Source organism: Mustelus asterias, chromosome 5, assembly GCF_964213995.1.
Source record: "Mustelus asterias chromosome 5, sMusAst1.hap1.1, whole genome shotgun sequence".
In the NCBI taxonomy this organism is placed as follows: Eukaryota; Metazoa; Chordata; class Chondrichthyes; order Carcharhiniformes; family Triakidae; genus Mustelus; species Mustelus asterias.
The window spans coordinates 121,246,400-121,267,477 of NC_135805.1; the positions used below are offsets into that span (position 1 = coordinate 121,246,400).

Below are 21,078 nucleotides of genomic sequence, written 5' to 3' on the forward strand. Positions count from 1 at the left end.
AGAACACAACTTAGCGCCAGTAACCCGAGGGGGAACAGATGCGCAGCCAAAAGCAAATTATAAACCATTCACCCTAGGTGAAAGGCAGCAGGTAATGGCTTCCCTGGGTAAATTACAACCTAGAAGCGCAAACACTAAATTCTGGGAAGAATTAGATACAATTTGGGTAGGACACCAATTACACCCAAGAGACATACACCAACTGGTCAGGTTATCCTGTCCAGCGGATAAGTGGAGACAGGTAGCAGGTGGACCCGCCACTCCTCCAGCACAAGATTATAGTGGGGGACAGTGGACACATGTAGTCGCCCTAACAGCAGAAATAGATGCCCAATAGGCACCCTTCACCCAGTTTAAAACAGAAATTCAGAGAGTTTTAGGAAATGCTCCTATTAACCGGAGCAGAATTACCACGACCAAGCAGCTAAAGGGGGAAGGAGCTTCTGAATACGGGGAACGGCTGTTCCAAGTATACCAGGAATGCTCAGGGCAAGGAAACCCAGATCGTGGGGATCGAGCGTTCATCCAGGCTTTCAAGGATGGGCTCTCTAGTGCTCACCAAACCATCCTAATCCCAGGATTATGATGAACTAGTGGAATGGGCTAGTGGCGTACTTGGAGGTGGAGAGGAGAAATCTTAGTTTTTATATTTCAGTGTGTTTGTGGGGTCTGGTTGCTTGTCGAATATAGGTGGTTGTTGTTGCATTAGATTGAGAGCAGGAGTTGTTGAAGCCTGTTTGTTCTTGTGGAGTGTTTGTTGCGGGCAGTGGATGCGGTGCTTTGCACTTTGGTTTAACTTCGGGGGGGGGGGGGGGCTGAGGAAGTGTTAAAACTGTTAAAATTTAAGTATAAGATTTCTTGAATTTACTTCCATTTCTGAGTTTAATTACAGTTTGAAAGAAAGAATAATAAAAGCGACTGTCTTAATCAACTTTCTGTATTCTCTTTAAATGTTTTATTTTCATCCCAGTCCAAAACGTTGAGTTTGAATGAAAGAGGAAGTGCTGTGGAATGAATGTCGGAAGCTTCCAAGTGTGTCTGTGTGTGTTTGACAAAGTGGTTGCTTGGATGGACAAAGTGGTTGCATGGATGTTTTTGTTGTTGTTTGCTTTAATGTTTTAATGTTCTTCCCCTAATTGTGATTTTACAACAGTGGGTTTGATACAGAGTTTAAATAAAAATTGGAAAGTAAATTGAAATTTAAGAAAAGATTTAAACCTTGGAGGGAACCATGTGCTCTTTCCTTTGTCTTGAAGTAGAAATTATGAGAGAGTTAGTTGAGAAGTTAGGAGAAGAAAATAAGTAATTTTGTGGAAAAGTAGAAAAGCAGGAACAAAAGAATGAGGTAAATATATTGTCTCACCAATGCAAATTGCCCAGTTAGAATGCAGTGTTAAGGTCCACAGAATATAGTGATTTACGAACGTCTGATAGTTTAGTATTCTGTAACTGGTTAAAATTATGTACTGCCGTTGGAATTTCACGTGTCATCTATTGTTCAAGGTTTGCCAAATATAAAAACACTGCAAAGCTGAACTCAGGTTAAAAATAGAAACAACTTAAATTAAAAGGGTTTGGATATCACGGTTATGATGTGTAAAGTGGTATGATACAACTGCCGCTTGATTATTTTTATTATACAGTATCCCACTGCGATATAGACCCGAGAATAAAATCAAATCTTGAAAAGCCTTAATGAATTTTGTATAATATATTTATATATTGTGTATTGATAAAAACAATTCTGTAGGAGCTTCCTGTTTTCCTCCATGAAAAGACTATTTATTCCAAGCATTTAACCGTTCTTTGCCATAATTTGTAATAACTTGCACAACGCTGCTAAATGTTGGTGCTAAGCATTTGAATGCACTTCTTTGTAGGTAGGGTAGTGGCATTTTGTGAAGTACTGCAATGCGGCGCTTGCACGCAAACAAATGATCAAATTAAATATAATGTAAGAGTACATCATATAAAGAGCTATATGGCATGTGATTTTAATGGGGAAAGCGATGTCTTTTGACAGGATTATATACAAATGAATGGATGTCCAGCTGCAGCCAAAAAGCCAGTGCAAAGTGTTATTTGATTCACACTAAGCTTTCTATGTACTAAATATGTACTGTCCCTCTCCCTGACGCTGGTAAAAGTGATCCACTTCAAATTTAAATACTGGGGGTTTAAATCAAGAATTGTACAGAGCTAGAGAATATTTCTTTAAATTATTATGCGAAGAGCAAGATTTTATAATTAAGTTTTACTTCAGTGTTCAGTATTCTAAAGGTTAATGCGACTTGCCATTTCTTATGTCTGAATCTGTAACTTTTCAAGTTTTACTGTCCTGGCTTTGTACTTTGATAGAGGAGGAATGGGCAGAGAGAAGAGGCTTCATATTCTGGTCTAATCAGAGCCACCACAAACCGGACAACCAGATTAACCCCTTATGAACTAATGACAGGAAGGGCAGAAAGCATCATAATAGGTGGGACCGATGTAGGTCCACTAAAAGATAAAATCAGAAGATATGTTTTGGAACTAAGCGCCCAACTAAAAGGGATGCGCAAATTGGTAAAAGATAATCAGGAAGAAAGAGACACACAGAGCGTTCGAAATGCTCCCTGACGTCCCAACAGCAGGAAGTCATGTCCTAGTCAAAACATTACCCGAAAAACCAGGGTTTGCACCAAAATGGAATGGGCCATATGAAGTTATAGAAACATAGAAAAACTACAGCACAATACAGGCCCTTCAGCCCACAAAGTTGTGCCGAACATACCTTAGTGATTACTAGGCTTACCTATAACCCTCTACCTTACCAAGTTCCATGTACTTATCTAAAAGTCTCTTAAAAGACCCTATCGAATCCGCCTCCACCACCGTTGCTGGCAGCCCATCCCGTCTGAATGAAAAACATCTCCTCTGTACCTACTCCCCAGCACCTTAAACCCTTGTCCTCTTGTGGCAACCATTTCAGCCCTGGGAAAAAGCCTCTGACTGTCCACTCGATCAATACCTCTCAACATCTTATACACCTCTATCAGGTCACCCCTCATCCTTTGTCTCTCCAAGGAGAAAAGGCCGAGCTCACTCAACCTATCCTCATAAGGCATGCTCCCCAAACCAGGCAACATCCTTGTAAATCTCCTCTGCGCCCTTTCTATGGCTTCCACATCCTTCCTGTAATGAGGCGACCAGAACTGAGCACAGTACTCCAAGTGTGGTCTGACCAGGGTCTTATAAAGCTGCAACATTATCTCACGACTCCGAAACTCAATTCCTCGATTGATGAAGGCCTGTACTCCATACGCCTTCTTAACCACAGCCTCAACCTGCACAGCTGCTTTGAGCGTCCTATGAACTCGGACCCCAAGATCCTTCTGATCTTCCACTCTGCCAAGAGTCCTACCATTATTATATTCCACCATCCTATTTGACCTGCCAAAATGAACTACCTCACACTTATCTGGGTTGAACTCCATCTGCCACTTCTCCGCCCAGTCTTGCATCCAATCAATGTCTCGCTGCAACTTCTGACATCCCTTCACACTATCCACAACACCTCCAACCTTTGTGTCATCAGCAAACTTACCAACCCATCCCTCCACTTCCTCATCCAGGTCATTTATAAAAATCACAAAGAGTAAAGGTCCCAGAACAGATCCCTGGGGCACTCCACTGGTGACCGACCTCCATGCAGAATATGACCCATCTATAACCACTCTTTGCCTTCTGTGGGCAAGCCAGTTCTGGATCCACAAAGCAATGTCCCCTTGGATCCCATGCCCCCTCACTTTCTCAATAAGCCTTGCATGGGGCACCTTATTAAATGCCTTGCTGAAGTCCATATATACTACACCTACTGCTCTTCCTTCATCAATGAGTTTAGTCACATCCTCAAAATATTCAATCAGGTTCGTAAGACATGATCTGCCTTTGACAAATTAGTGGAGACACCTGTGCCTGTCTCGACACAAGAGGGAAAGGTGTATGGAAATATTGAACTCAGCTGAAATTACACAAAGGAATGAATTAAAGTGACCAGATTGCTTTCCCCAAAACAGGTGAAGACTGCAAGCAAGAGTAACTGACGCGTTCGGGTTGACAGTATAACTTTTGGAAAATTGTATAACTTAAATTAATAAGATTGATATTTGCTTGTTGTGGACATGTATGAGATCGCGTATGTAACTGTATTACTTTGCGTTGTCATGACTGTAAACGTGACTGGGCTAGAGGATAACCTATTTTACAAGGCTCATATACATTTACACGGGAATCGAACTGTATGTTACCCGTTAGCCCAATCGGTAGAAGCCCTATTTGTGGCCACCCGTGGGTGGACCCCCCATGACTTATATACAGTAGATACATCAGACACACCCTGTAAGGGACCAATAGGCAAATATAAAAGGTATGCAGGGAGGATGTGTGGAACTTGTAAATCCCACAGATCCTTTGCGCAGGGGGCTCCAACAGGTGGGAGGAGGAGCGTGCTCGGATAATGCAAGCTATCCGCTTTGTTTTTTGGGACAGGGATGGGGATGTGCATATGCCTTGGTCCCCAAGTATGATTCCTGTGTACAGACGCAGTGTGTCCGTCAGCACTGTCGGATAAATAGGGGTCAGTTTCCTTGCACCTGTGATGAGCAGAAATGCCCGAATGTAACTGCAGGGAGGCAGCTCATTTGTGGACAGTGTAATGGGACTCATGTCAGCTCAGCCGAATGGACATTCCCATTTGATACTTACCAAGTGGTGGGTCAAACGGGGAGTCAAGTAAACCGAGCAATTGGCGGTATACACAAACCAATAATCAGGACACTAAATGCTACTGGGCTAAGAAGGGATTTGTATTCCTCTTCAATGGTACGAAGAGCCTCTTTCTGTGCATAAAACTATGATTCGAAAATATGCCTATAGTGCCTGTGCATCTAAGAAAATTGCTTCATTTTTTTTCAAACAACTAAACCAAAGGAGCTCTATAAATCTGACCTTTCCAAAATTTAAGTTACCAACTACAATGTGTTTGGCGGATTTGTTATAGAGTAAATTAGTTCAACTTTGATTGAATCTTTTAGTAGATCACAACCTGTGTGGATATAAAAGGGGATCCAGTATTCACAATACTTTTTAAAACAGCGTATAAATTATAAACTATATTCTGCCAACTTCTCCAGACCCAAGATAGCAAATGATAGTCGAACCAGAAAGTGACTTTTTTCAGTTTAAAAAAACTAAAATACAAAAACACTACTGTGTAATATTAATGGCTGCATTGTTTTCCTAATGGCACAATAAACAATGCTTGCTATGGCAGAAATATTACATAACTGGTCAGAAATTGTAGGACTCAAAATTCAAGGCAATAGAACAGCTGAAAGGTCAGCTAGAGTTCTGGTTGCCATACTGCAAGGAGGATGTGATTGGAATAAATATGAAGACATTAAAATTATATTTCTTGTCTTGTGTACGTAAAATGTATTCAGACATATCTACACTATGAATAGCTCATGTGCGAGAACAAGCACAAGGGTAACTGGCATATTATTAGATGTACAAGTATTATTCTAGCACGCCGATATGAACTGAGTTTAGGGATGGCTTAACAGTAAACATTTACAAAAACATACATCCACGGCAGCAGTGGTTAGCACTGCTGCCTCACAGCACCAGGGATCCAAGTTTAATTCCAGCTTCGGGTGACTGTGTGGAGTTTGAACATTCTCTTCATGTCTGCACGAGTTTCCTCCGGGTGTGCCGGTTTCCTCCCACAGTCCAAAGATGGACAGGTTAGGTTGATTGGACATGGTAACTTGTCCCTTAGTGTCAAGGGTGCTAGCAGGGTAAATGTGTGGAGCTAGGGGATTAAAGCTTGGGTGGAGTTGTGGTTGGTGCAGACTCGATGGACCAAATGGCCACCTTCTGCACTGTAGGATTCTATGATTCAATTCAGAAACAATTTTTGTTCCCATCAAGACAAAGAATCACTGCTGAGAAATGGAATACTGATCCTTATTAACATAGTCCCAACATGGGTTCCTGGTTTGCAATCAAGAGCAGAAACCCAGGCTATTTTTGTCAAAGTGGGGTGAGAGCCCTTTGTCTCACTCTGACTTAAATCAATTAACTCAGCACAGACTTGGGAATCTAAGTTAGAAACTTTGAATCAGTTACTTACTGGATGAACTGAAGTGTTCATGATCTGTTGTTCACTTGGAGTGGGGTTGAGACTACTCAAACTCATTCACATGAAAATGGTTAATAAGTCTTTTTATTTGATCTGCTGCAATGATTTATTTAGTAAGAAGTCTCACAACACCAGGTTAAAGTCCAACAGGTTTATTTGGTAGCAAATACCATAAGCTTTCGGAGCGCTGCCCCTTCGTCAGATGGAGTGAAAATCTGTTCTTCAACAGTGCACAGAGACACAACATCAAGTTACAGAATACTAATTAGAATGCAAATCTCTACAGCCAGCCAGGTCTTAAAGGTACAGATAATGTGGGTGGAGGGAACATTAAACACAGGTTAAAGAGATGTGTATTGTCTCCAGACAGAACAGCTAGTAAGATTCTGCAAGATCAGGAGGCAAGCTGTGGGGGTTACTGATAATGTGACATAAATCCAACATCCCGGTTTAGGCCGTCCTCATGTGTGCGGAACTTGGCTATCAGTTTCTGCTCAGCGACTCTGCGCTGTCATGTGTCGTGAAAGCCACCTTGGAGAACGCTTACCTGAAGATCCAAGGCTGAATGCCCATGACTGCTGAAGTGCTCCCCCACAGGAAGAGAACAGTCTTGCATGCAGACGCTACGACAACGGATGAATGAACACCGCTCGACAATCACCAGGCAAGACTGTTCTCTTCCTGTGGGGGAGCACTCCATCTGACGAAGGGGCAGCGCTCCGAAAGCTTATGGTATTTGCTACCAAATAAACCTGTTGGACTTTAACCTGGTGTTGTGAGACTTCTTACTGTGCTTACCCCAGTCCAACGCCGGCATCTCCACATCATGATTTATTTAGCCATTAGCATACAACTAACTCTGGAGTCTCCCACCGGTTTACCCTTGGACCCCTTTGGTTTCTCATCTCAGACTTCCAATCAGCAAATCAACTGAAAGCGCAAAATCAAATTCTATATTTTGGGCTGACAGCACACAACTCTACCTCACCACCAATTCTCTCCAACTCCTCCACCACCTCCGATTGTCAACTGGTTATCTGACATGAAATATTGGATGAGAAGTTTCCTTTAGTCACTGCTGCAAATGTAATTCCTTCATCATTGACTCCATGACACTTCCTTAATTACTGTCTCATTGCTGAACCAGAATGTTCACAATCACTGCCCTATTTGACTAAAAGCCAAGCTTCCCACTCCATATCCTCTCAATCAAGACCACTAACTTCCACCTTGACAATACTTCCCATCTCCACCCAGCAGCTGCAGACTCACTCATCCATGTTTTGTTTTTAAATTTCAAACTCATCTAATTATCTCTTGGTCAGCCTTCCACCCTACATAAACTTCAAGTTCATCCAAAACTCTGCTGCCCATAACTAAATTGTACAATCCAGTTCATCCATTACCCTTAAATTAGAACCTAGAACAGTACAGCACAGTATAGGCCCTTCAGCCCTCAATGTTGTGGCGAGCTTTGTCCAAAACCAAGATCAAGCTATCCCACTCCCTATCATTCTGGTGTGCTCCATGTGCCTATCCAATAACCGCTTGAAAGTTCCTAAAGTGCCCGACTCCACTATCACAGCAGGCAGTCCATTCCACACCCCAACCACTCTCCGAATAAAGAACCTACCTCGGACATCCCTCCTATATCTCCCACCATGAACCTTATAGTTATGCCCCCTAGTAACAACTACATCCACCCGAGGAAACAGTCTCTGAACGTCCACTCCATCTATCCCCTTCATCATCTTATAAACCTCTATTAAGTCGCCTCTCAACCTCCTCCGCTCTAAAGAGAAAAGCCCTAAGCTCCCTCAACCTTTCCTCATAAGACCTACCCTCCAAACCAGGTAGCATTCTGGTAAATCTCCTTTGCACTCTCTCCAATGCTTCCACATCCTTCTTAGTGAGGTAACCAGAACTGCACACAATATTCCAAATGTGGTCTCACCAAGGTCCTGTACAGTTGCAGCATAACCCCACAGCTCTTAAACTCAAACCCCCTGTTAATAAACGCTAACACACTATAGGCCTTCTTCACGGCTCTATCCACTTGAGTGGCAACCTTCAGAGATCTGTGGATATGAACCCCTAGATCTCTGTTCCTCCACATTCCTCAGAAACCTACCGTTGACCCTGTAATCCGCATTCAAATTTGTCCTACCAAAATGAATCACCTCGCACTTATCAGGGTTAAACTCCATCTGCCATTTTTCAGCCCAGCTCTGCATCCTATCAATGTCTCTTTGCAGCCTACAACAGCCCTCCACCTCATCCAGTACTCCACCAATCGTGGTGTCATCAGCAAATTTACTGACCCACCCTTCAGCCCCCTCCTCCAAGTCATTGATAAAAATCACAAATAGTAGAGGACCCAGCACTGATTTGTTAATCGTTTGCTAAACTACACTGATTATTGGTCCAGCAATGTCTCAATGTTAAAATTTTCATTCTTATTTTCAAATCTTTCCAGGGCCTTGCCCCTTCCCAACTTTGTAACCTCATCCAATATTAACTGACATGTCTGCCTTATTCAGCATCCCAATTTCCATTAACCCAACAGTGGCAGCTCTGTTTTCACATGTCTAGCTCTCAAGCTCTTCAATTTCCTCCATAAACTTCTCAAACATATGAGCAGTAGACCATTCAGCCCCTTGAACCTGCTCTGCCATTTGATAAGATTGTAGCTGGTCATGTAGCCTCAGCTCCACTTTTCCTGTCTACACCATATAATCTTTCACTTTCATGTCAATCAAGAATCTAACTCGGCTTTAAAAAAAATTAACTTCTCTTGTCTCTATTGGTCTCAGGGGAATATACTCTCTTCTCTCTTTAAGCACCTTAAAAATCACTTCTTTCAACCAAGCTTTTGATTACCTGTCCTAATATCTCATATGACTCAGCATCAATCTTTTGTTCAATAACATTCATAGTTATGTTAATGCAGGAAAACCACAAGTGCCACTCATTAATATGAAGTGGCTTTGAAACCCATGTCACAAGGTATGGTAACCCACTCGGTTTTGTACGTCTTCAACACTTTTGGCAAAGAATCTTGTGCTAGTAAGCTCTGTGCTAATAACACTGGTATTTAATTCAGCTGAAACTAGCAGTTACTACTGGTGCATACATTATATAAATGTTGCATTTTTTACCCAGGGAAAGTTTAGTTTGCTTTTTCAGTAAACTTCTTTTACAGGAAATAGTAACATTCCTTCCTCATGTGAAGTTTCAGCTATTCAGCATTTTTGACAATGTATCCCTCCCCATTTGCAGTTTTTACAATTTTATTTAACGCACATTATGAACAAATTTAATAATAAAGCAACATTATTAAACTTGTATTACCTGTCTTTCATCAGCTGGTAGAGATTTTCCTTCATATATTCAAACACAAAATAAAGATGATCATTTTCCCTTACAACTTCTTTCAGCTTGATTACGTTTGCATGGTTCAATTTCTTCAGTGACTAGAATAAGAAGATTTAAGCAAAATTAATGTTTAAATTCTATTCAGGACAGAATGACAATCTAAGATAACAATTGAAGAAGCAAAGAGGGAGGTGAGCAGTTAAGATTCAAGCAAGGCTGAAGACATTGAGGCACTGCTCGTCTTAATGCCAGAGCCTCATTTACATTATCTTGTGAAAACAGATACACAACAAACTGGCCAGATTGAATGCAGGAGACAGTAGGCCAAGGGGATAGCCCTCTCAATCAATGAGGAAAGGAGAAAAGTCTCAGAGCAGTTGGGAGGGCGAGGAAAAGTTAGCAACAATTGAACCACAATCAAGAGGAGAAGCAGTATCTCTCAGGGCCACGATCAGAACTAGAAAGGCTTCCTGGTGAGGCCTTTGGGATCACTCCTGCTAATGGGCTATGAGAACAAAGAACAAAGAACAATACAGCACAGGAACAGGCCCTTCGGCCCTCCAAGCCCGCGCCGCTCCCCGGTCCAGGATTGAATCCTGAATCCAGGATCCCCGCCCAATTTTCCAGCCTATCTACATACCAATATCCTATCCACCGAGCTGTCCCTCACAGCTACGATGCTTTGTTCATTACAACCTATTAACTTACCCCCACCCCCCCATTCCAGACCATGTGATCTCCAGGGAGAGGCGAAAACCCAGAGTGAAAAACCCCAGGGCCAATATGGGGAAAAAAAAATCTGGGAAATTCCTCTCCGACCCCCTGAGGCGATCGAAACGAGTCCAGGAGATCACAATGGCCCCGATCGGAAAATGCTTCCCAACCCTAGTCATTTCCACTTCCACGAACACCATATGAATTCCCTGCCCCCGAGACAGGTTCCCAACTATCCGCAGTAGCTTAAAAACAGGCTAAGCAGCAAAGCTTATCTATGGCTCTTCTGCCCAACTGCACCTATCGTCATCGTTCAACTACCAGGTTTCATACCTTGCAGACTCCCTGACTCAGTGTTAGTATTGTAGTACCAATGATCGAGTTGCAACTTTTGATGATTAAATAGCCATAAGATAAGACCATAAGATACGAAAGCAGAATTAAGTCATTCGGCCATCAAGTTTGATCCACCATTCAATCATAGCTAATAAGTTGTTCTCAACCCCATTCTCCTGCCTTTTCACTGTAACCTTTGATCCCCTTACCAATCAAGAATCTATCTTTGTTTAAATACACTCAATGATCTGGCCTCCTCCACAGCCTTCTGTGGCAAAGAATTCCATAGATTCACCACCGTGATTGAAGAAATTCCTCATCAACTTGGTTCTAAAGGGCCATCCCTTTACTCTGAGGCTGTCAGCTTGGATCCTAGTCTCTGTTACTAACGGAAACATCTTCCCCACATCCACTCTGTCCAGGTCTTTCAGTATTATGCAAGTTTCAATGAGAACCCCCTAATCCTTCTAAATTCTATTGAGTACAGACTCAGTCCTCAAACACTCCTCATACGTCAAGCTTTTCATTCCCGAGATCATTCTCATGAACCTCCTCTGGACCCTCTCCAAGGCCAGATATCCTTCTTTAGATACGGGGTCCTAAATTGCTCAGAATATTCCAAATGTGGTCTGGCCAGAGCCTTATAGAGCTTCATCCCTGCTTTTATACTCTAGCCCTCTCGAAATGAATGTTAACATGCATCGGCCATCCTAACTACCAACTCACCCTACAATTTAACCCGAAAAGAATCCTGAACTAGGACTCCCAAGTCCCTTTGCACTTCCGATTTCTGAATTCTCTCACCATTTAGAAATAGTCTACGCCTCTATTCTTCTTACCAAAGTGCTTAACCTCACACTTCCCCACATCTGCCACTTCTTTGCCCACTCTCCTAATCTGTCCAAGTCCTTATACAGCCTCTCCACCTCCTCAATACTACCTTTCACAGAATCCAGAGGGCTTGATTTGGGATCTCAAAAGTTTAAATAGTCAGAAAGTCCAGATCTCAATATTTTTTAAGCCTTACAAATCTTTCCACATTCAATAATCCTAATCAAAAGCTGACTAAAAGATTGTGCATTGCTCCTGAACTTAGGCAGCACGGTGACACAGTGATTAGCACTGCTGCCTCACAGCGTCAAGGACCTGGGTTCAATTCCAGTCTCGGATCACTGTCGGTGTTGAGCTTGCACATTCTCCCCATGTCTGCATGGGTTTCCCCCGGGTGCTCCAGTTTCCTCCCACAGTCCAAAGATGTGTGGGTTAAGTGGCTTGGCCATGCTAAATTGACCCTAGTGTCAGGGGGATTAACAGAGTAAATACATGAAATTACAGAGATAGGACCTGGGTGGGATTGTTGTCGGTGCAGGCTCGATGGGCTGAATGACCTCCTTCTGCACTATGGGATTTCTATGATTCTTCTAATTGTCTTCCTTTGTCTTGCCCCTCAATTCTATGATGTGTTCAGATTAACTGAATATACTGTTTGCTTCTTGTACTCAAAAAGGTACTTTTCAATTTTCTGCCTACTCTACTAATGGCCATGGCACTTTAGTTAATATGACTGCACCACTGAAATTCCCTGATCTAGCCCCCCCCCCCCCCCCCCCCCTTTATCTTAAACAGATCCTTAACATTAGCAGTGGTATTAATAAAGCACTTTTAAGTAAGGCTAGGGGGTTCCCTGATAACCAACTGAAGAAGTGACCAAAAAGGAGAAAGTATTTGAACACAACAGAAACAAAATAAAGACGAGCATCAGTAATGCAATTAGAATACCTTGACTTCTCTGAGATTCATGCATTCATCCCAAGAATAGAACTTCCTCTTCATTCTATGACACAAAAAAAGGAAATTGAACATGGGACAACCATGTTATACATTTGTTTCTTTTAAAGGAGAATATGTTTGTTTACTATAATAGAAAATATTGTCGATATTCACATCACTAAAAAGAGACCTGGTACATGTCAGCTATTAGACTTGAGAACATATAATGCAAGCTTATTTATAATGCGAGAGTATTTCACCACTTTTCTTAAAGAAAAAAAAAGTAAACGCCAAAAACTGGTTGCTTGAAGGTCTGAACATCCTGCGTTCTCCCATTAGCTGCATATTCTTGGGGAAACTGCTACTGGGTAAGTATAGCCTCTCAGTTATTTTCATTAGGTTCTGATCAATTTGGTTACAATTAATTGACTGCCAATTTTTATTTCAAACCAATTAGAGGTAGGGCAACGATCACACTCTTATCAGGGCAGAGACTGAAGGAACTGTAACAGCATGTTCTCACTGTGCTTGACGTGGAATGGTGGCACAATGGTTCGCACTGCTGCCTCACAGCTCCAGAGATCTGGGTTAGATTCCTGGCTTGGGTCATTGCCTGTGTGGAGTTTGCACATTTCCCCCCATGTCTGCGTGGGTTTCCTCCAGGTGCTCCGGTTTCCTCCCACAGTCCAAAGATGTGCGGGTTAGGTTGAATTGCCATGCTAAATTGCACCCAAGTATCCCGGCATGCGTAGGTTAGAGGGTAAATATGTGGGGTTACAGGGATAGGGCCTGTGGGATTGTGGTCAGTGCAGACTCAATGGGCTGAATGGTAGGGATTCTATGATCTATGACTGAAAACCTGTAGTATTTTGGTGTCATGGGTGGGTGGTTACATATTTAGGACAAGAATAGTTGGAAGAAGCCCAATTTTGGCCTGTCATTTTGTTGTATTAAAAGGCAATTTCAAAATAATGTTAGAGGGTGGTATATTGGTATATGCACTGATCAGAAGTTCCTATTTAAATAATCTTGGTTGTACAGAAAAGGGGCTGTGCTCAAGTCTGCACCACACAATTGTGTGCCCCTTACTGGCTTGCTGAAGAATGGTTAATGTAATTGAACCATGATTACAACTTCAATGCAAAAGAGTTTTGCTGTAACACTGCAATTATATAGTAAATAGACTCAGGGTCTAACCTTCAAGGAGGAAATCTCACAAGCATGAGCCAATGTACATGGAAACCAGTGTACATGGAAGTATGATTTGCAATGCAAATTTGGGCGGCACGGTAGCACAGTGGTTAGCACTGCTGCTTCACAGCTCCAGGGTCCCGGGTTCGATTCCCGGCTCAGGTCACTGTCTGTGTGGAGTTTGCACATTCTCCTCGTGTCTGCGTGGGTTTCCTCCGGGTGCTCCGGTTTCCTCCCACAGTCCAAAGATGTGCGGGTTTGGTTGATTGGCCAGGTTAAAAAAAAAAAATTGCCCCTTAGAGTCCTGAGATGCGTAGGTTAGAGGGATTAGCGGGTAAATATGTGGGGGTAGGGCCTGGGTGGGATTGTGGTCGGTGCAGACTCGATGGGCCGAATGGCCTCCTTCTGCACTGTAGGGTTTCTATGATTTCTATGAAAATCAATAGTCAAAGAGAGACATGCCCTTGAAAACTAGGTGAGTTAATGGCATAAATACTTATTTTATTAAAAAATTACTTACTTTTTAATGGCAACTAGCTCTCCTGAATCTATACTTCTTCCCATAAGAACGGAGCCATATGTTCCATCCCCAAGTTGTTTCATAGTGGTGTAACGATTCATGCCAATGCAGAGACTCTACACTTGCAGCAGAGTTTGAAATGTGCCAAAGTTTCCTCGCTCAGTGGCAAGAAATTTCTTAGACAGAACCTTCTGTTGGTGCAGCAACATATGATGTAGCCATTCGCATCTAGGTCTATACCAGTTACGACAGGCATATTTTGGAAATGATGTTACCTGCAGATGGATTTTTAAAAAGGTTAGAGATGAGATTTAAACAAAAACATTCCAGTGGCTATTGCAAAGCTTCTATGTAGGAGAACATTTAACCTTAAGGTACTTTTTAACAATTTTTCTGTTAACTTCTGTACTGAAAGTAATGTTGTCTTGCCAGGAGCACTATCCTTTGAACACAATATTAAATCACGATCTTGTCTGCCTATTCAAGCAGGTTTTAAGATTCACTGGACTTGAGAGCAGAGAACTCTGGCCAACATTATTCCTTCCAGCAATTTTAACTAATTCATCATACGTGAAGTGTTGTCATACTTTTGAAGTGTATGACATGGCCTCAGCCACTCTTAAATACAGCTAACGTAATAGGATAATCAATTTATAAACCTCAATATTTTGGCGGGAACAATTAACATGCAATACAGCAGGTTCTTTACAACAAGGGAGGCTATGGGCAAGATGTTGTTTGCATAAGTGCGCAAATATACCCAGAACCGCTGGAATTTGCTTCCACACCATGGGGGCGATTTTCCCACCTCATTGTGCCGGCGCCCCCCCACCCCCGCGCCACCTGCTCTGTGCACGGCAACAACCTCCCATTCGCATGGCAACACAACCCAACACGCGCAACACCCCCATCTGCATGCACAACAATGACACCACCGCCAACCCCCCACATCATGTGACCACGGCGCCCCCCCCACCCTGCCCCTCCCCCCCACCCCCCTTCCATACGATACACCCCACCCACCACACTCGCATAGTACACCCCACCCCTCCTCCACACCCGCACTGCGTGTCCCCCCATACCCACGCCCCCCCACCACACCCACACAATGACGTTCCCCCCTCCCCACCTGCACGATGCCCACTGCAAATGCCGACAGTGCCCTTCCCCCGCCCTGCACGTAATACGGTCACCCCCATATGCAGCATGACAACACCCCCCCCCTCACTGTGCGTACAATGACCCCCCCAAACCACGTGCACATAGCGATGTCCCTCCCCCACCCGTATGTCAAAACCCCCATATGCACACAACAATGCCCATTTGAGTCTAAAGTGTACAATAACCGCACGGAAAAACATTAGCCATACGTAACTGATGAAACTGCATATTCGGGTACAAGCACTGTGCATATACAGGTGCAAGTTTTGTCCTGTTGTCTGATTTTCATCACTTATGTGATGGCATTGTACCACCCAAAGAAACCAACAGGGGTACAGGACATACCTCAATGTGTATAAACACAAAAATAATATGAGAAAGAACATTGTACAACTACATTTCTTCATCCTACTACAGAAAGAGAAAGTTCCGCCATGCCATAAAACCTGTGCTTCATACTGCCTTTATTGCCCATTCTTTTAAAAATCATCTGTGGAGCTTCAGTCACCAGACTTGCAATATCAGTTGAATTTTAACCAACTGCAAGGCATTTACTATCTGAAATAAATTTGTAATTCCTATAAAAGCATGGCATCGCACTGTAGCTCCACTGTTCTACTACTGTGTGTAAACACAGAACAAAATATCCTGCTTACTGTATAACCCATAAGCGATTACATTCAGCTTTGGTCAAGATGACCTAAACCTAATCCTCTAAGGTATAATCAGATAGCTTAGTCCACGTGACAGGAGACATTAATCTACCAACATTATTCTTCTAAATTTCTTGACATTCTACATTAGGCTAATACTACAAATTGTTGCACTCTAATTGCAATGTACAACATATATTTAACACTTTGGAAAACGTCAGTTGCAAAATCATCAACATAGTTGTGCAGTTACTTCACACACAACAAAAGGAAAACATCTACTTTTGAAATTATAGACTGAAGTGTTTTATGTCCAACAAGATCTGTTAGGTAAATCCCCGACAGAACAATTTATATCACTAGTCAGATAGGTTTAGGTGTGATTAGAACATTAAATTTCATTCTCTACTTTAATTCCAATGTTCGATTCCTTGCTCAAGTGTGGATCACCTTCATTCTTGTTGTTGGATTCCTGGGTTCCACTCTCTGCAAAGTCTAATTCACGCAGAACACTACTGTCCGTGCCTTATATCATTGTACCCATTATCCAAAACAACAAATTATGTTGCATAGAAAATTGTGAAAAATGCCCCTTTCCATAGGAAATAGTTGTTCTATATAAGCATGTATAAATGGTCTTGGAATGACCATTGGTACATTACATCAAGATCCATTCAGCTATTCTAATCATAGAATTTCTACAATGCAGGAAGAGGCTATTCTGTCCATCTGGTCTGCACCAACTCTATCTGAGTGTATCTTACCTAGGCCCTTTCCCCACCCTATGCCCGTAAACCTGCGTTTACCATGGCTAATCTCTCTAACCTACACATCTAAGGAGCAACTTAGGGTGATCAATCCACCAAACCTGCACATTTTTGGTCTGTGGGAGGAAACCGGAGCACCCGAAGGAAACCCATGCAGACACGGGGAGAACAAACTCCAAGGCCCGAATTGAACGTGGGCTCCTGGCACTATGAGGCAACAGTGTTAACCACTATGATACCATGCTGCCCTAAATAGTAGTAAAATAACAATTCCAGAATGGGGGACAGGGCGAGCAGGGGTGAGTTTAATTCATTTTTGCTGTTTCTACCTGGTACTGGCAAGGTATCTAGAGGGGATGGGTGTGCAGGCAGTGCTATGTTCCTCTTGCACGATGTTTGAGGTGAGGGACGACGACAGTGTCCCTGCTGATTACATCTGTGGGAAGTGCACCCATCTGCACCTCCTCCAAAACCATGTTAGGGAACTGGAGCTGGAGTTGGATGAACTTAGGATCATTAGGGACGCAGAGGTGGCCATAGACAGAAGCTTTAAGAATACAGTTACTCCGAGGAATGAAAACAGATGGGTGACGGTGAGAGGGGCTGGGAGGAAGCAGTCCGTGCAGGGATCCCCTGTGGTCGTTCCCCTTAGCAACAAGTATTCCGCTTTGGATACGGTTGACAGGGATGACATACCAGTGGTAAGCCACAGTGAGAGGATCTCCAGCACTGTGTCCGTCTCTGTGGCTCGGGAGGGTAAGGGGCAGAGCGGGAGGGCAATAGTTATTGGGGACTCGTTAGTTAGAGGGATAGATAGGAGGTCTGTGGCAGCAAAAGAGACTCAGGGATGGAATGTTGCCTACCGGATGCCAAGGTCCGTGACATCTCAGACTGTGTTTTCCGAATTCTGAAGGGGGAGGAGGAACAGTCACAAGTCGTGGTACACATTGGTACCAACGACATAGGTAAGAGAAGGGACAGGGATTTAAAGCAGGAATTTCTGGAGCTGGGCTGAAAGCTGAGAGCCAAGACAAAACATGTGGTCATCTCTGGTACGTTGCCGGTGCCACGTGATAGCGAGTTGAGGAACAGGGAGAGAGTGCAATTAAACATGTGGTTGCAGGGATGGTGTAGGAGGGAGGGTTTCAGATACGTGGATAATTGGAACACATTCTGGGGAAGGTGGGACCTGTACAAACAGGACGGGGTGCACCTGAACCAGAGGGGCACCAATATCCTAGGAGGGAAATTTGATACGGCTCTTCAGGGGGGTTTAAACTAATTTGTCAGGGGAGTGGGAAAAGGAGTTGTAGTCCAGAAGTCAGTGAGGGTGGTGAGGTATTGGGGAAGGTATCAGGGTCAAGGGTGGGTACCGGTAGACAGGAAGGTGGGTTGAAGTGTGTCTACTTCAATGCAAGGAGCATCCGGAACAAGGTAGATGAACTTGGGGCGTGGATTGGTACTTGGGACTACGATGTTGTGGCCATTACGGAGACGTGGGTAGAACAAGGACAGGAATGGTTGTTGGACGTTCCAGGGTATAGATGTTTCACTAAGTGTAGGGAAGCTGGTAAAAGAGGTGGAGGAGTGGCATTATTAATCAAGGACAGTTTAACGGCTGCGGAAAGGCACTTCGAGGGGGATCTGCACACTGAGGTAATATGGGCTGAGGTTAGAAATAGGAAAGGAGCGGTCACGTTGTTAGGAGTTTACTATAGGCCCCCAAATAGTAATAGAGATGTGGAGGAAGAAATTGCTAAGCAGATTATGGATATGTGTGGGGGTCACAGGGCAGTTGTCATGGGGGACTTTAACTTTCCAAATATTGATTGGAACCTTTGTAGGTCAAATAGTTCGGATGGGGCAGTTTTTGTGCAGTGTGTGCAGGAGGGTTTCCTGACACAATATGTGGATAGGCCGACAAGAGGTGAGGCCACATTGGATTTAGTACTGGGAAATGAACTGGGCCAAGTGTTAGATTTGGTTGTGGGAGAGCACTTTGGAGATAGTGACCACAATTCGGTGTCTTTTGTTATTGCAATGGAGAGGGATAGGGCCGTACGGCAGGGCAAGGTTTACAATTGGGGGAGAGGTAATTATGATGCAATTAGGCAAGAATTAGGGGGCATAAGTTGGGAACAGAAACTGTCAGGGAAAGGAACTAATGAAAAGTGGAACTTTTTCAAGGAACAAATACTGGGTGTCCTTGATAGGCATGTCCCTGTCAGGCAGGGGGGAAATGGCCGAGTGAGGGAACCATGGTTCACGAAAGAGGTGGAATGTCTTGTGAAAAGGAAGGGGGAAGCTTATGTAGGGATGAGGAAACAAGGTTCAGATGGCTCGATTGAGGGTTACAAGTTAGCAAGGAATGAGCTGAAAAAGGGGCTTAGGAGAGCTAGGAGGGGACATGAGAAGTCCTTGGCGGGTCGGATCAAGGAAAACCCCAAGGCTTTTTACTCTTATGTGAGGAATAAAAGAATGACCAGGGTGAGGTTAGGGCCGGTCAAGGACAGTAGTGGGAACTTATGTATGGAGTCAAGTCAGCAGAGATAGGCGAGGTGATGAATGAATACTTTTCTTCAGTGTTCACCAAGGAGAGGGGCCATGTTTTTGAGGAAGAGAAGGTGTTACAGGCTAATAGGCTGGAGGAAATAGATGTTCGGAGGGAGGATGTCCTGGCAGTTTTGAATGTATGGCCTGATGAAGTGTATCCTAGGATTCTTTGGGAGGCAAGGGATGAGATTGCAGAGCCTTTGGCTTTGATCTTTGGGTCCTCGCTGTCCACGGGGATAGTGCCAGAGGACTGGAGAATGGCGAATGTTGTTCCTCTGTTTAAGAAAGGGAATAGAAATGACCCTGGTAATTATAGACCGGTTAGTCTTACTTCGGTGGTTGGTAAATTGATGGAAAAAGTCCTTAGGGATGGGATTTACGACCATTTAGAAAGATGCGGATTAATCCGGGATAGTCAGCACGGATTCGTGAAGGGCAAGTCGTGCCTCACAAATTTGATAGAATTTTTTGAGGAGGTAACTAAGTGTGTTGATGAAGGTAGGGCAGTTGATGTCATATACATGGATTTTAGTAAGGCGTTTGATAAGGTCCCCCATGGTCGGCTTATGATGAAAGTGAGGAGGTGTGGGATAGAGGGAAAGTTGGCCGATTGGATAGGTAACTGGCTGTCTGATTGAAGACAGAGGGTGGTGGTGGATGGAAAATTTTCGGATTGGAGGCAGGTTGCTAGCGGAGTGCCACAGGGATCAGTGCTTGGTCCTCTGCTCTTTGTGATTTTTATTAATGACTGAGAGGAGGGGGCTGAAGGGTGGATCAGTAAATTTGCTGATGACACCAAGATTGGTGGAGTCGTGGATGAGGTGGAGGGCTGTTGTAGGCTGCAAAGAGACATAGATAGGATGCAAAGCTGGGCTGAAAAATGGCAAATGGAGTTTAACCCTGATAAATGTGAGGTGATTCATTTTGGTAGGACTAATTTAAATGTGGATTACAGGGTCAAAGGTAGGGTTCTGAAGACTGTGGAGGAACAGAGAGATCTTGGGGTCCATATCCACAGATCTCTAAAGGTTGCCACTCAAGTGGATAGAGCTGTGAAGAAGGCCTATAGCGTGTTAGCTTTTATTAACAGGGGGTTGGAGTTTAAGAGCCGTGGGGTTATGCTGCAACTGTACAGGACCTTGGTGAGACCACATTTGAAATATTGTGTGCAGTTCTGGTCACCTCACTATAAGAAGGATGTGGAAGCGCTGGAAAGAGTGCAGAGGAGATTTACCAGGATGCTGCCTGGTTTGGAGGGTAGGTCTTATGAGGAAAGGTTGAGGGAGCTAGGGCTGTTCTCTCTGGAGCGGAGGAGGCTGAGGGGAGACTTAATAGAGGTTTGTAAAATGATGAAGGGGATAGATAGAGTGAATGTTCAAAGACTATTTCCTCGGGTGGATGGAGCTATTACAAGGGGGCATAACTATAGGGTTCGTGGTGGGAGATATAGGAAGGATATCAGAGGTAGGTTCTTTACGCAGAGAGTGGTTGGGGTGTGGAATGGACTGCCTGCAGTGATAGTGGAGTCAGACACTTTAGGAACATTTAAGCGGTTATTGGATAGGCACATGGAGCACACCAGGATGATAGGGAGTGGGATAGCTTGATCTTGGTTTCAGATAAGGCTCGGCACAACATTGTGGGCCGAAGGGCCTGTTCTGTGCTGTACTGTTCTATGTTCTATGTTAAAAGGCTAAGACAAGAGGTTGCTTGTCAAATGATGTGCAAACTACAGATCAGATTACATTACTAAACGTGAATTTTACTCTTTGGATAGTGGATAAATGTATAGTTTCTACAGCTGTTCTGAGCGTAATATTCATAAACTTTTAATGCATTATGCTTGCTATCACA

The 21,078-nt window shown here is 43.6% G+C and overlaps 1 protein-coding gene across 3 annotated transcripts in view; it reads right to left on the reverse strand.

The window, feature by feature from the left end:
• Positions 1–21,078, reverse strand: part of mak (male germ cell-associated kinase) — a 70,699-nt gene that overhangs the window by 43,860 nt on the left and 5,761 nt on the right. For all 3 annotated transcript variants that reach the window (XM_078213255.1, XM_078213257.1, XM_078213256.1), the window contains exons 2-4: positions 14,091–14,365; positions 12,389–12,443; positions 9,536–9,657 (exon numbers count right to left, since the gene is read on the reverse strand). In XM_078213255.1, coding sequence (XP_078069381.1) covers positions 9,536–9,657; positions 12,389–12,443; positions 14,091–14,191 — 278 coding nt within the window. In that variant the 5' untranslated portion in view covers positions 14,192–14,365. The remainder of the gene's footprint in view (positions 1–9,535; positions 9,658–12,388; positions 12,444–14,090; positions 14,366–21,078) is intronic.